The sequence below is a fragment of the Moschus berezovskii genome, chromosome 2 (assembly GCF_049115385.1).
Source record: "Moschus berezovskii isolate FMDL1 chromosome 2, NW_MosBer_1.0, whole genome shotgun sequence".
NCBI classification, from domain to species: Eukaryota; Metazoa; Chordata; class Mammalia; order Artiodactyla; family Moschidae; genus Moschus; species Moschus berezovskii.
This window is the reverse complement of record NC_142461.1, coordinates 132,084,629-132,101,559: the sequence shown is the minus strand read 5'-3', so window position 1 is coordinate 132,101,559 and position 16,931 is coordinate 132,084,629. Positions and strand designations below refer to the sequence as shown.

Below are 16,931 nucleotides of genomic sequence, written 5' to 3'. Positions count from 1 at the left end.
TCTTGAGAAACCTGTATACAGGTCAAGAAGCAATGGATAGAACTGGACATGGAACCACAGACTGGTTCCAAGTAGGAAAAGTAGTACGTCAAGGCTGTATATTGTCACCTTGCTTATTTAACTTCTATGCAGAGTACATTATGAGGAACACTGGGCTGGAAGAAGCACAAGCTGGAATCAAGATTGTTGGGAGAAATATCAATAACCTCAGATTTTCAGATGACACCACCCTTATGACAGAAAGTGAAGAAGAACTAAAAAGCCTCTTGATGAAAGTGAAAGAGGAGAGTGAAAAGGTTGGCTTGAAGCTCAACATTCAGAAAACGAAGATCATGGCATCTGGTCCCATCACTTCATGGGAAATAGATGGGGAAAGAGTGGCTGGCTTTATTTTTCTGCGCTCCAAAATCACTGCAGATGGTGACTGCAGCCATGAAATTAAAAGATGCTTGCTCCTTTGAAGGAAAGTTATGACCAACCTAGAAAGCATGTGAAAAAGCAGAGACATTACTTTGCCAGCAAAGGTCCCTCTAGTCAAGGCTATGGTTTTTCCAGTGGTCACGTATGGATGTGAGAGTTGGATTATAAAGAAAGCTGATCACCGAAGAATTGATGCTTTTGAACTGTGGTGTTGGAGAAGACTCTTGAGAGTCCTTTGGACTGCAGGGAGATCCAACCAGTCCATTCTAAAGGAGATCAATCCTGGGTGTTCATTGGAAGGACTGATGCTAAAGCTGAAAGTCCAATACTTTGGCCACCTCATGCGAAGAGTTGACTCATTGGAAAAGACTCTGATGCTGGGAGGGATTGGGGACAGGAGGAGAAGGGGACGACAGAGAATGAGATGACTGGATGGCATCACCGACTCAATTCGATGGACATGAGTTTCAGTGAACTCCGGGAGTTGGTGATGGACAGGGAGGCCTGGCATGTTGTGATTCATGGGGTTGCAAAGAGCCGGACACGATTGATCGACTGACCTGAACTGAACAACAATGTATCCTGCTTGAGGACAGTTTCTCCTTCTTGAAAATCTTCTGACTAATCCTGATATTTTAGAATGTATAGTATGGAGTGGGTCTGTTAGGCTCTTTCTATTGCTAAACTCTAATCCTGTTATCCTTAAATGTAAATCGTGGGAGTGGGTCTGTAAAATTTTCACAAACTTGAGACATTCTTTGATTTATTGTAATAATTAATTGAAAAGTATTTAATTCCCTTGCTAACACTAGTGAGGGGGAGCACTCTCCACCCCCTCCTGATGTCTATGTCAGAAGCTTTCTCAGTCCCTTTTTCACTTTAATAAAACTCTGCTACACAAAACCCCTAAAGTGATCAAGACTGGTCCCTGGTCCCAAAGCTAAATCTTCTTTGGAGATCACGAATCCGACATCATTTAGGTAGACTCTGGGAGCTGGTGATGGACAGGGAGTTCTGGTGTGCTGTGGTTCATGGGGTTGCAAAGAGTCAGAAAAGACAGAGTGACTGAATGAATTGAACTTGAAAGTAAAGAAATAGACCATAATTTATTTTAAGAGGTGGTTTCCTCACTAGAGTAAAGGAATACCATTTCAGATGAATTCCAGAGAAATATCTTTTGAGGGACAGAATTTTATAAGTGGGTTACATTCGGACCTTAATAATATAAGGTTAATACAGGGAACAAAGGTATGTAACTAAGTTTGTGTAAAATTTATGAGATGGGTATTAGAGGGAGAAGTTCTTGAGATATTTGTATGAGGCTATCTAGGAAGGAGAAGACAATTAATTTAGGTGCTTCTTGCATGAGTCACAGATGGCTGAGGGCATACTCAGTTCAGTTCAGTTCAGTCGCTCTACCATACCCATATTAACAGTGTGTTGCTGCTGCTAAGTCACTTTGGTCGTGTCCGACTCTGTGTGACCCCATAGATGGAAGCCCACCAGGCTCCCCCGTCCCTGGGATTCTCCAGGCAAGAACACTGGAGTGGGTTGCCATTTCCAGCCGCCCATAAAGAGTGTAGCTTGGGTGGAGTCTGGGACTTAGTTGTCAAAACTGAGTCCAAGATTCTTCAAGTAATTTAACAGAGGCTGAAACCCAAAATCATGAATAAATATTGAATTTGGAACTATAGATGGAAACACTGGAACAGAAAAATTATTAACAGCCAGGTTTTTCACATGGTTATGTTAAGTAACATCAAAAAGAGCAAAAATAGAAGTCAGTACTTAGAAATGCAACAACACAAAATCTATCAGAAATTCTATCTGAAAGTGAAGTCCCATAATGTGACTAAAATTAAAAAAATCAAATACACAGTATAACAAGAAAAAATGAAAAAAATTATTCTCATTGGCCTGTCTTCATAAGTTTCACACTGGATTTCTTCCTTTAAGACAATAAACTAACTGAAGGCAGGGATCTGGTCATCTTCTGTTTAACAAGTCTGCTAGAAACTTACCAAATGTTTTCTTACCCACCTAATACATGTTATTCACATGGAGTAATAAATGAATTTTATTGAACAGATGGATAGTGTTCATTGTCGTGCAAAGGCTGTGCATGTTTCCTGTGTACCATTAAAATACTTCAGTTCAGTTCAGTCGCTCAGTCGTGTCCGATTCTTTGGGACCCCATGAATCACAGCAAAACATTGTGTTTTAAATAGGTTCAAAACTTTATGACGTTCTAATTAGCCACAACTTAAATTCTATTATCAGGTCCACCTTTATAAGACTATCAGCAACATATCCTTTCTATTACTAGGATAAAAAAGCTCTCCATTCTGAAAAGAGATGTTTACATAATACAGTTATTATACCAGATGCTTCTGGTAAAAGGAAGCAAACTATGACCTCTCTCACCAGCAAGATGAAGTCTCCTGTTTTCACAACAGAATGATGTTTGATCAAAAAGCTAGAATGTGTGTGGGCTGTAAGAAATTTCTGCCTCCTTTTTTCTCCTTCTGTCTTTCTTTTGGCACCAATTTACAACCAGTAAAATCTGGCATGAAATTAGCTTCAGAATGTTTCTAAATGAATTAGATATTACTTAATGAGTTATAATATATACAAATATAAATTATACAATTTAATTTATTTAAAATCATTTATTCTCAGCAAAATCAAACATATCATTGAGTTTACATAGAAATACAATTTGCAACTGGATCTTCATAAAAATGCACTGGTGAAATAAAATGTTCATAATTAATGACCAATTATATATACTATTTAATCATGCCAGTAGCAGGATTGATTACCTTTAAAAATTGGTAAAGTAACTTATTTTAAATGTGCAAAGTACTCTATTGTGTTGCCATTGATAATAAATTGCCACTAAATATATACCTATTACATAAAGCTTTTTAAAGTACAATAAAATACAAATTCTATCTGTTAAAAAAAGCCATTGATAGGGCTTCTAAACATCCTCATTATACAAATTCCAAAATACTATATGATAAACAAAATTATAAAGACTCTTCTCTATGAAACATATACTACCCTCTAATTAAGGTACAACTGAACAGATAACAGAAAACAAACAGGAAGGCTTATATAGACCATAGAATATTATGAAGATACATACAAATATAATATTGCATAAGCATATTTAATTTCTGTTCCTAGTGAAAATGTACCTTTAGCACATGAAGAAAATTCCCATGACTAAAAGAAAAGAAAAATTTTTGAGATCTACCTTCTCTCTAAGCTCACGTTTTCATTAATTTAATTTACTTTTCTTATAATGAGATGAACCAAATTATATATCTGACCATAAATTTTTGCTGTGCTCCATAAAATTAGAGTCTGTTACATAACGGGTGAAGATGTAGAAAACAATTTTTTGTTTTAAAAAAGCTGAAGTTTACCAGCACAAGAGTCAGGTGCAAGAAAATGTTATTGTTCAGGTTAAAGACTAAACTGAACAGTAATTCCATTCATTTCAAAAATGAAATCCTGACTTTAACAGAGAAAACATTAAATTTGCTAAATAATATTGATAATTCATAAAGAAAGGGTGCCATAGATTTTTTAAAGTATCAGAATTAATGGGCTATCACAAAATAAACCTTGGTGAGAAAATATTTTAATCAAGGGAGAAATATAAGAAGAATAGTCTTATTCAGTGAGAAAAAATTCATTTGGTAAAGTAAATATGGGTAATAGATGCTGCAACTGAGGACAGTATATATACCAAATCATTTTTAGGAAACATCAGATCAAATGACATTAAGATGTTTAGTAATGTAACTTATCCTGATAGAAACTAAATTTTAAGTCCTTTGTGAATAGCAAGCTTTCATTTTTCCACAATCTTTATGTATGAAATAAAATATTTAGAGCATAGCTGATAATAATAACTAACATTATTACCTTGAACTTGGTAATAACAACTCTAAACATCTTTAGTTTAATTATTGGGATTTATATTTCTGTTATTTTACCTGTTAAAAATGATATGGTGATGTTATATTCAAAGTTTACATTTTCCCAATAATATGAACAACACTTCATACATAAAATGATATGTCTAATGAATGGGAACATGTTTATTGGTTTGAATATAGAAAATATTTAGTTTGGCATTGGTATATCTCTTAGGATTCTGAAAGGTATCATTTAGGTATGGCTTTTGGGAAATTAATAATAAACTAGCAGCCTAGAGATTGAACATAAATTTGAAGAAGCTAATTATTTAGAACTCAGACAAAGGCAGATATTTGGATAATCTGTCTTTCAATTATAAATTCTTCTACAAACAAACTGAAAGGAACATAAAAGTATGATTTAATTTACAGTGAGTTTTTAAAGCAAAATGTTACAGATCAACAGTGAATGCATCAGGAAATTTTACTGAAATAATTCTCAAAAAGTTAAGAGACTCAAAAATATATTGGCACATTTATAATACCTGACATAAGTAATAATGACTGATATATATATATACATATACAAAACAACTTTAACAGATTCAGTTTTAACAAGGACCTCTTGTTCTTTACATCAGCACCTGCTGTCTAAAGGGTCGAGACAAAATACTGTGCCTTCAAGAGTTAGTCCCATTTTGAACCCCTCCTGTAAAACAAAATAAAATCATTAAAATAGGAAATGCTCATACAAAAAAAAAAAATCTGTAAATGAAAAAGACTATGAACAAAAGTTGAAATCTTCATGCTTTGATCAAAAAAGAAATAATTATATGTCAAATGTTGACTTGTCAAATTTGTATCAAGCACTTTTATATCCATTAACATTTTAAATGTTTTAAATATACATGAGATTAGCACCCATAAGCTAGCTAGACAGCATATTAAAAAGACATGACCAACCTAGACAGAATATTAAAAAGCAGAAACATTATTTTGCCAACAAAGGTCCGTTTAGTCAAAGCTATGGTTTTTCCAGTAGTCATCTATGATGTAAGAGCTGGACTATAAAGAAAGCTGAGCACCGAAGAATTGATACTTTTGAACTGTCGTGTTGGAGAAGACTCTTGAGAGTCCCTTGGACTGCAAGGAGATACAACCAGTCCATCCTAAGGGAAATCAGTCCTGAATATTCATTGGAAGGACTGATGTTGAAGCTGAAACTCCAATACTTTGACCACCTGATGCGAACTGACTCCTTGGCAAAGACCCTGATGCTGGGCAAGATTGAAGGTGGGAGGAGAAGGGGATGACAGAGGATGAGATGGTTGAATGGCATCATCGACTCTGTGGATATGAGTTTGAGTAGGCACCAAGATGGACAGGGAAGCCTGGCGTGCTGCAGTCCATGGGGTCACAAAGAGTCGGACACGACTGAGCAACTGAACTGAACTGAGCATCCATAAGAGACAGAAGAAAACAGAACTATGTGGAATTAATTTTAAGACTTAAACGTTTATTTTCAATAAAGTCTACTTTATGTCATTCTACTGTAGCTTAAAAAGATTCCTTGACTTTAAAGGTCAACGTTCATTTAAGTATAAGCACAATAGCTAGATTTCAAGTTGATGACAGTTTAATAGTTTTCACCTTTCTTTCAGTGAAAGGTGTTCACCTTTCACTGCCCAGAGCCTGGTAAAATAAACTGCATTGCATTTGGGAATTGCAGTGCTGTACCACTTTGCCATGGAAAAAGCTTCCTCTACAGCTTTTTGGTGACTCGGTGGTAAAAAACCTACCTGCCAATGCAGGAGATGCTGGTTCAGTCTCTGCATTGAGAATATTCCCTGTGTTGCAGGGAAGAAGCCAACTCTGACTCCATGTTGGAAACTGTTTCTTTGACTTGCTTTTATTATTATAATCATACTAAATGGCTGGCCTGGAGGACCCTGCCCCTCTGCTTGATGGTAAACTAAAGTGCCTTTGTTTAGCTCTTAGAGAGACAGTTTGTTCCTGCCCACCTGTGAATAGAAGAGATTAACACAGCCCTTCTGAAGGCTGGACATTCCCTCGGAGATGTTTTGCAAGACTGAAGACCCTTTCACTTTACTTCCCACTGCATCTCCCTCTCTATTCTGCCTTTTAATATTAACTCCTCATTGATTCTTTTTCTCTGATCTATAAAAGAACCTGGCATCCAGACCCCAAGAAGATAGTTATTTTGAGGCGTTAGCTTTTCATGTTCTTGGTCTGCCAGCTCCCTGATTAAATTTTCTTCCTAGACTCAAGGATTGGATTCATTGGCATACTGTGCAGCGAGCAGAGCAAGCTTGGGCTTGGTAACCCCTGGAGAAGGAAATGGCAACCCACTGCATCATTCTTGCCTGGGAAATACCATGGACAGAGGAGTCTGGCAAGGTACAGTCCATGGAATCTCAAGAGTCAGACATGATTGAGCGACTAAACAACTGGTTTTGCAGTTGCTTGCATTTGCAAATTATTTGAATCCCACTCACTCCAGCATGTTTTAGCATCTTCCCTGGTGGCTCAGATGGTAAAGAATCTGCCTGCAATGTGGGAGACTAGGGTTTGATCCCTGGGTGGGGAAGATCCTCCGGAGATGGAAACTGCAACCCATTCCAGTATTCTTGTCTGGGAAATCCAATGGACAGAGGAGTCTGGTGGGCTACACAGTCCATGGGGTCACAAAGAGTTGGACATGACTGAGAGGCTAACACTTTCTCGTAGCATGTTTTAAATGCTTCTGGAAGTTAAACTGCCTTTAATTTATTAATAGCAAGGACCCAATTGCGGTGAAAACTTTTTTTTCAAAGAGTTTTAGTAAAAATTCAGTGGCAAAGGATTTTGTCCTTCTCTTCTCAAAGCTCTCTTCTTTTCTGCACGAAGTAACTGAATGATGGACCATCTCTGGCCTTACTATCTCTCCCATACCCACCGTTGCCCATAAAAGGAAATGTAGACAGCAGTCTGTTCTTGAGGAAAAGAAAATCTCTCTCAAAGAGAAGGCTTTTGTCCTCTGTTCTGCTTTGTCTTTCATTTAATTAGATGGCATCTATCCGGGTGCCAGCCAAAGGCATATTCATTTGTATTTCCTCAAATGAATTTGAGGAATTTGAGTCACCTTCATATAGAATTGGTATCTAATGTACTTTTATTATAAGTTCAATGCAAACAGTATCATATAGAGAAAGAGATCATTACAAAATGCAAGCCTCACCTTTTTTGCTATTAGTGTTTACAGAATGCTCTTCATTATGTCTACAGCATAAAGTCCACATGGCAATACCATCACTTAAATGGTTTTTCAAAACTACTTCTCATTATTTGAAATACAAATTCTATTTAGTTAAGTAAAAGTCAGAGTACTTAACCTTTTATTTAAAAGCCTATTCTTGTCACAAGCAGAAATATTTTGCCACCTGTATGCATATTTTTTAAACAGCTGCCAAATAGAGAAGTCAATACTTTAAATGAAAATACTGTAAATAAAGTTCTTTTTAAAATATTTTATTTGGATATCTGAGGATCTATGTATTATATCATCTTCTGGAATATTATTAGATAGATAGACAAGTACTGTGGCTATATATTACCTTTGCAAAGATTTGATATCATTGTTTTAAAAATGTTATCAGTTAATTCTGAAATTAAACCACTATCACTTTAATTACCCCGAAAATATAATTTATCAATGTGCTATTACTATAGGAAAAGCAGAATAGTAATCAAAGTAAGATAGGCGTTGATCATTATTTCAAGAGCAGCAAAAATATTTGTATATTAATTACAAGAATATCTCCAAGTTTTTATAAGAATCCTTTTAGATTAACTTAATTATCTCTTTTGACAGACATATTGTCACATGGCTTCTTGGTTTTCTTTCCTCCTAAAATAAAATTTTCCACAGATTTTCTGACCCTTCCTCTCTAGGTCTCATTTAGTAAGTCATGATTTAACAAATGCTCAGTCCTTCTAAAGTTCCATATCCTCTTGAATGTTAAACTTCTGAATGAAAATAAGGCTTATTTAACTTATCCAGGGATGGAATGGAGACTATAATTAATACTACACAAAATAATGATTTTGTTATTATTAACAATGTATGTTATATAAAATGTTTTCCCAAATTGTATTTTCTTACTTTGAAATAGAAAAGTATATCAAGGAAGAAAGAAACCACTCATATGTAACAATTAACATGTTGAAGTATGTCCTTTGAATCTCCCTTTCTTCTACCTATAAATTTAAAAAATAATTTAATAATATATTATATATTACATATAACATTTATTTGATGTATTACATACATTATATATAAATTTCTGTATTCTATTTTTTTAATCTTAGCAGAACATATTTCTTTGAGTCCATGTAAAACTAATTTGATGATTTTATGATGTTTTATTAATTTTAATTTGACTTGTTTCCTGTATTTTATAATTTTAAATAAGGTTTATTGGATGTTTCTATGCATAGAGAGTTTCCATATTCATAGTTATTTTTTCTTCAGGAGAGATCGCATTAAAATTTTTGATACCACATAGAAATACATGTATTAGCAACAAATTACTGCCCGAGGGATGCTATGCACTGATCTGACCCAGCAATGATTTAGAATGCTTGTTTCATCACACTTTCATTTGCACTCATATTAGTAAAAAATAAAATGCTTAATTTGCTGAACTAAAATAGCATTTATAGCTGTTAATTTGTATGTTGTCTTTGATTAGATTTAACATGTCTATAAGTACGTAGCCATTTGTGGTCCTTTGTGAGCAAATGTTTTTTTATCTGTTGATTATTTAGTTTCCTTATCATTTGTCTACTTAATTATATATACACAATATGGTTATACTTTTTAAAACAAAATTAAAAGAAGTATAGAAGTTTTTCTACAAGAGACTGCATGTACATATTTTCCTTCTAAAAATTTCTTTATAATTCAAAAGTCTGATAAGTATGTAATTGAATTTAAAATATTTTAAACTACCCAAGGCTTCCAAAATTTATCTGAATATTTGTTGTATATTTCAGCTATACACTGATCTTCCAAATTATTAGCCAGTTGAATTAACATCACTTAATGCAAAATTCATTCATCTTTCATTGACTTACCATGGTCCTTTTTTAACATGTTAAATTATTATAATGAATAAGGTACACTTCTGGGATATCAATACTATTACACTAATTTGCCTGCCAGTGACATGTAATGAGAAATGTAAATTATGTCAAATCAGATACCCATATAATTGATTTCAAATAAATATCTAATTTTCTAACAATTTATAAAAAATATGGCTTAATAGTTCTGCTTAAATTCTTGCATTCATTAGATGTTTCTTCGATTTCCTCTGTAAATAAAAGAGTAAAATCCAAAATTTCAGTAAGCTTATTAACTCAGTATAATTTATATGCGTGCACGCTAAGTCATTTCAGTTGTGCTCACTCTGCCACACTATGGACTGTAGACCACAAGGCTCCTCTGTCCATGGGATTCTCCAGGTGAGAATAATGCAGTGGTTGCCAGGCCCTTCTCTGGGGGATCTTCCCGACCCAGAGATCCAACCTGAAGCCCATTATGTCTCCTGGCATTGCAGGAGGATTGTTTACCATTAGCACCTATACTGTATTAAGTTTTTACATTATATGCAAAGATAAAAATAGTAACTAAATGTGTGCATTCAATTAATCAGGCTAACAAGATTAATAACGAAAGCTGTCATAGATTTTAGATAAAATATTATTTTACTTTAGTTCAATTAAACTTGCAAATAAATCATGGATTAAAAGAAACAGACAAACAATGAGATGGACAATGCAATAGTGACCTATTCATTGAAAAAAAACTTCAAAATATGAGTATAAACCTCTTTAAACACAACTAATAATCAGACATATCCATGTGAACTGCTATTTGAGTATTTATTAAATAAAGCATGCAAATATTAAGGTTTAACTTCAAGAAGCCATAACTTGTTTAAAATATGAAAATGATATACCAACCATCTCTGGCGCTACCAACCATGAAAGCAGAAAAAAATGAAAAAGACATTAAGAAATAACAAAAACAAAAGCAAAAATACCACAGTGTAACATTATTTATCTAACACATGTTAAATCATTCCAATACAGTGTTGCTCAAACTAGGTTTCTACAAAAATCTGGAGATGTAGGCTTATCTTCAAATGTCTATAGAAAACATTTGTTGTGTGAAAATCTAAAAAAACATTAGCAGTAATTCTTTGTGGTTCTTATAACCTTTGAGAACAAATACTACCATATCAGTGTGCATGTTTTTGTCTGTTCCTACAAAAACATTAGCGCCAAGGTAGAATAAGCATAATTGAAAAATTAATGAAAAGGTAAACAAATTATTTTCATGTGAAATAAATACAGCATTATCACTAAATAATCATGCACTATTTGCATGAAGTCTCTTAGTATTTGAACTATAGAAAAGATATGCAGAAACTGTCATCAAATAAGATACATGCTGACATCAACAGAAGTTTGATGGTGGTTTTAGCTTCAGCTGAGTAAAATAATCCATGCTATTATATTAAAGTTTGCAATTAGAATTTTATTAGGTGCTATAATTTTGCTTTTAATTGATAAGTTTTGAATTAACAGTTATATAAGGTCTATAAGGATAAAATGATTTTCAACTTTTTGTAAGTATTTATGAAATGTTATAATAAAAGTTTAAGTCAGTATTAGGATTTAAAGTATTTTTTATGCAAAAGGGAATTATAAATCATTCAACTTGAGAAATTTTTAACATATTCTTAAAAAATCTCAGGATATGTTAAACAATCCAACTTTTAAGATAGGTATTATCACATCTGGAATAATAAGGAAAATCACATAATACTTTAAAAACTGCTTCATACCTTCAGTTCAAAATCAGTGAAAGGATATTTATGATCTTTCTAAGAAGCAGTGTTTTATCAGTGTTAGAAGATCATAATCCACCCCTTAATTTTTTTTCCAGGAAATAAAGCACAGAAAAGTGAGTATATTGTCCAGGCCGAATAAGTAAATTGATCACATCTTCTCTTTATCACATCTTTTCAGTCAGCTTCACGTAAGCTGATTGATATGATGAGCTGATCTCTGACTGCATTCTACCACATATATATTGTCTTTTTGGTGAACAATAGGATATAAAAACTTCATCAAGATATAAAAGGAAATATAAAGAGAAGACCTTATTATAGTGCTTATAATGCTAATTATTAATCATGGCCCACTATACAAAATATCGTCAAACTTTCAGAACAATTCAGAATTGAAAAATAAAAGGGAGAGAAAGAAATGAAAATGCAACTGGACCACATTCCTCAACAAGAGGTCATTTGGTGTCTGCTGCTTCAGTAAGAGCCCAGAAGAGCACACAATGCTTCCTTCTTTTTTTACATCCCCCGCTTCTTTGGAATTCTTGGTTTTAGCTATCAGCTTTAATCTTTTTAAATTAATTGTGGTACATGGTTTATAACATTATATAAATTTCATGTGTGCAACATTATATTTCAACTTCTGTATATACTACAATGTGGTCAAAAGTTTAGTTTCCATCCATAACCATACAGTTGACCTCTTTTACAATGATTCCTTTAAAAGACTGATTTCACTCTTACAAAGCTCTTCTTTCATTCACCCATTCACAATTTTGAAATTCATAATTGTTTTAAAAGACTGAGATCAAATCTTATAAATCTAATGCAATGACCTTTTAATTTTTGGATTCTGAATAATGAACTCATGAAGAATTCACGCAATTTTGTATCAAAAAGATGCACCACCTTATTGCCACTGTAAATTGCACCATTAAGAACAAAACACAACAAAACCTTATCTTTAGCATCTGAGTATTTTTAGAGTTAAATGTATATTGTTTTAAAGCAATTATTTTAAGTAAGTTGATAATAGTTCAAAGGAATGGTAACTATAGTACATAACATTATCTAGGAACCACAGAAAAAAGAAAAGATTACAGGCCAATCTGTTAAAATAATCACCTGCATCTCATCTAATTTTGATTGAATGTCTGGCGGGAAATCCCCTGCTCCACAGTTAAATGGGTCAAAAGGTTCTGCTCCAAACAGGTCCCGTTCTAAAAGGAAGAAAATAATATAGTAAGTGAAATGATAAGGAGTGAGTTGAGGTAAGTTAAGTTCAGTCATGTCCCACTCTTTGTGACCCCATGGACTGCAGCCCGCCAGGCTCCTCTATCCATGGAGTTCTCTCCAGGCAAGAAAACTGGAGTGGGTTGCATCACCCTCCTCCATGAGATCTTCCCAGCACAGGGATCAAACCCAGGTCTCCCCCATTGCAGGCAGATTCTTTACCAGCTGAGCCACCAGGGAAGCCCTAAGTTTCGAAGCAAGATTAAATAAAGAAAAACCTGCATAACCAAATGAGCCTCTAGCCACAGTAGTTAAAGACCAAAAGGAAGCAAAGATCCATTTTCATGATGATTTAAAAACTATTTGGTGACAAAGGACTATTATTCAGAGAGGTTTTAATGCCTTTAAGTAAGAAATAGCAAAATCACCAAATGTTTGGTAATTAGTATATTTCAATATCTACATTTTACCAAAGCAATTTATTTTCTTTTACATTTTTATTCAGTTTGAAGCAATTTAAATGTATTGAAATTAATGTATTATTCACTGAAACTTCCCTATTCCATTTACTGATGACCCTGAAACACAATAGTGACACAATATGTAGGACCTGGTAGATTAGTAAGTAGCTTAACTCATAGTTCATGCACTTTAATCTCACCCTTTAGAGCCAGAAAAAAAATTAAGGAACAATACCTTGTGTAGCATGAATATCACCTTCCTAGGTAACCAAGACAATTTCTCTAAAAATGTCTCCTATGTCCCACACAAATTTTTTTTAAAAAATTGCAGTAAAGGGGACTTTCTGGCTATCCAGTGGTTAAGACTCGTTTCAAAGCATACTTCAAAATATATAGACGGAGATTTTATATATTCTATGGCTTATTATATGACAATATTTTTTAAAGAAATTTCTTTCCTTTGAATACATTCAAAGCAGCCAGTCTTAAATGACAAAAAATTAAACTGTTTATAAGCAATAAAATTTATAATGTAGCAAGATTTTCACTTTTCAGTTCAGTTGTCCAGTTGTGTCTGACTCTTTGCGACCCTATTGACTGCAGCATGCCAGGCTTCCTTGTCCATCACCAACACCTGGAGCCTACTCAAACTCAGGTCCATCAAGTCAGTGACACCATCCAACCATCTCATCCTTTGTCGTCCCCTTCTCCTCTTGCCTTCAATCCTTCCCAGCATGAGGGTTTTCTTATAAAGAATCACTTCTTCACATCAGCTGTCCAAAGTATTGGAGCTTCAGCTTCAGCATCAGTCCTGATGAATATTCAGGACTGATCTCCTTTAGGATGGACTGGTTGGATCTCCTTGCAGTCCAAGGGACTCTCGAGTCTTCTCCAACACCACAGTTCAAAAGCATCAATTCTTTGTCACTCAGCTTTCTTTATGGTCCAACTGTCACATCCATACATGACTACTGGAAAAATCACAGCTTTGACTATATGGACCTTTGTTGGTAAAATAATGTCTCTGCTTCTTAATATGCTGTCTAGGTTTCTCATAGCTTTTCTTCCAAGGAGCAAGCATCTTTTAATTTCATGGCTACAGTCACCATCTGTATTGATTTTGGAACCCAAGAAAATAAAGTCTGTCACTGTTTCAATTGTTTCCCCATCTATTTGCCATATGCCATGATCTTCGTTTTTTGAATGTTGAGTTTTAACCCAGCTTTTTAAACTCTCCTCTTTCACTTTCACCAACAGGCTCTTTAGTTCCTCTTCACTTTCTGGCATAAGGGTGGTGTCACCTGCATATCTGAGGTTATGGATATTTCTCCCAGCAATCTTGATTTCAATTTGTGCTTTATCCATTCCAGCATTTCTCATGCATATAAGTTAAATAAGCAAGGTGACAATATACAACCTTGACACACTCTTTTCCCAATTTGGAACCAGTCTGTTGTTCCATGTCTGGTTCTGACTATTGCTTCTTGACCTGCATACAGATTTCTCAGGAGGCAGGTAAGGTGGTCTGTTATTTCCATTTATTTAAGAATTTTCCACAGTTTGTTGTGATCCACACAGTTGAAGGCTTTAGCATAGTCAGTAAAGCAGAAGTAGATGTATTTCTGGAATTTTCTCACTTTTTCTATGATCCAGTGGATGTTGGCAATTTGATCTCTGGTTCCTCTGCTAAATCCAGCTTGAACATCTGGAAGTTCACGGTTCACATATTAATTGAGCCTTGCTTGGAGAATTTTAAGCATTACTTTGCTAGTATGTGAGATGAGTGCTATTGTACGATAGTTTGAACATTTTTTGGCATTTGCCCTTCATTGGGATTGGAATGAAAACTGAACTTTTCCAGTCCTGTGGCCATTACTAAGTTTTCCAAATTTGCTGGCATATTGAGTGCAGCACTTTCACGGCATCATCTTTCAGGATTTGAAATAGCTCAGCTGGAATTCCATCACCTCCACTACCTTTGTTGGTAGTGATGCTTCCTAAGGCCCACTTGACTTCACACTCCAGGATGTCTGGCTCTAGGTGAGTGATCATACCATCATGGTTAGCTGGGTCATGAAGATCATTTTTGTGTAGTTCTTCTGTGTATTCTTGCCACTTATTCTTAACATCTTCTGCTTCTGTTAGGTCCATATCATTTCTGTCCTTTATTGAGCCCGTCTTTGCATGAAATGTTCCATTGGTATCTCTAATTTTTATAAAGTCTTTCCCATTCTATTATTTTCCTCTAATTCTTTGCACTGATCACTGAGGAAGGCTTTCTTATCTCTCCCTGCTATTCTTTGGAACCCTGCAATCAGATGGATATATCTTTCCTTTCCCTTTGGTCATTGTGGAGAGTTTCTACAAAACGTGGCCCACTGGAGAAGGGAATGGGAAACCACTTCACTTTTCAGGAAACCATCTTTTCTAAATTAAGTGCTTTGTAAGAAGTAATGTTTATCTACTTGAGTTCTATTAATAACATATTCTCAACCATCCCATGACTCCCATTATGAAAGATTATTACATACCTCATTGAAAATGTTTTTTTTTTTTTTTTCCAGATTCTTGTATTAAATAAGTTAAGAAAAGTAAAATGCAAAATGCTTAGTTTCTGGTGCTGGTAAGTACTACATAAATAAGGACATACAATTTACATTCAAATAAAGTGATTTTTAAGAGTGAAAGGAATGTTACCAATAGTTTCATCAGGATGAAAGTTATAAGCCAGGGAAGTTCTAAATGAATGGTGATTTACTTTTACCTTAGGTGTAACAGATGGGTGTTATTATTATTGTTGCTATTTATTTTCCTCAGTCTGATGTTTATTATAGGCAATAAATCAGAACTTGGAGAAACTTTTCTTTGGAAGAGTATCTTGGATACACATTAACAGGATACACATTCAGTTCAGTTCAGTCGCTCAGTCGTGTCTGACTCTCCGCGACCCCATGAATCACAGCACGCCAGGCCCCCCTGTCCATCACCAACTCCCGGAGTACACTCAAACTCATGTCCACAGAGTCGGTGATGCCATCCAGCCATCTCATTCTCCGTCGTCCCCTTCTCCTCCCGCCCCCAGCCTTTCCCAGCATCAGAGTCTTTTCCAGTGAGTCAACTCATCGCATGAGGTGGCCAAAGTATTGCAGTTTCAGCTTTAGCATCAGTCCCTCCAATGAACATCCAGGATTGATCTCCTTTAGAATGGACTGGTTGGATCTCCTTGCAGTACAAGGGACTCTCAAGAGTCTTCTCCAACACCACAGTTCAAAAGCATCGATTCTTCAGCGATCAGCTTTCTTCACAGTCCAACTCTCACATCCATACATGACCACGGGAAAAACCATTGCCTTGACTAGACGGACCTTGTTTGGCAAAGTAATGTCTCTGCTTTTTAATATACTATCAAGGTTGGACATTAAGCAATGCTTTATACATGGTAGTAAGAAATGAATTAGTAAAGAGAAAGGTCTGTCAGGAGAGACAGAGATTCTCATTACACAGGTCTTCTAAAGTTGGGACTCAAAATCATCAGAGATTTCAGATGGGCTTAAGGGATTCTTTTAACATTTCTAAAGTACAATGCAAATTTTGTATGAGTGAGCATGTTGTGCTTTTAGGTGAAAGATGTTTAACATTAAATTTATCATATTCTTTGGGGTCCATAAAACTCCCACAAGTTAAGAAACTACTAATTTAAATATAAAATATATTAATATCATGCAAATTAATAAACAGAGCTCTTTGGCATATTTTGGCCAGCTCAGATGGATCTAACACCCATAAAAAATCATGTAAGTCCAATTTTCAATTTAAAAAGATCTAGTATGCAACTAATAACATGAAAATTATTTAATCTAATGCACGAGCAAAAGGACAAAGATAGGTGATATTTCATTTGGTCATTGTTTCCTTTATCAATGAAACATTTATTGGACACAGTATGTGCCACACATTTTACTAGGCAG

At 34.8% G+C, this 16,931-nt stretch overlaps 1 protein-coding gene across 4 annotated transcripts in view; it reads right to left on the bottom strand.

Annotated features, from left to right (window-relative positions):
- Positions 1 to 2,943: 2,943 nt before the first annotated feature.
- GULP1 (GULP PTB domain containing engulfment adaptor 1) overlaps positions 2,944 to 16,931 on the bottom strand; it is a 342,256-nt gene continuing 328,268 nt past the window's right edge. For 3 of the 4 annotated variants that reach the window (XM_055396912.2, XM_055396908.2, XM_055396911.2), the window contains exons 11-12: positions 12,395 to 12,489; positions 2,998 to 5,061 (exon numbers count right to left, since the gene is read on the bottom strand). In XM_055396912.2, the coding sequence (XP_055252887.1) occupies positions 4,990 to 5,061; positions 12,395 to 12,489 (167 nt within the window). In that variant the 3' untranslated portion in view covers positions 2,998 to 4,989. Of the gene's footprint in view, positions 5,062 to 12,394; positions 12,490 to 16,931 lie in introns of all 4 variants that reach the window. The other variant, XM_088830780.1, reaches the window with a different exon arrangement.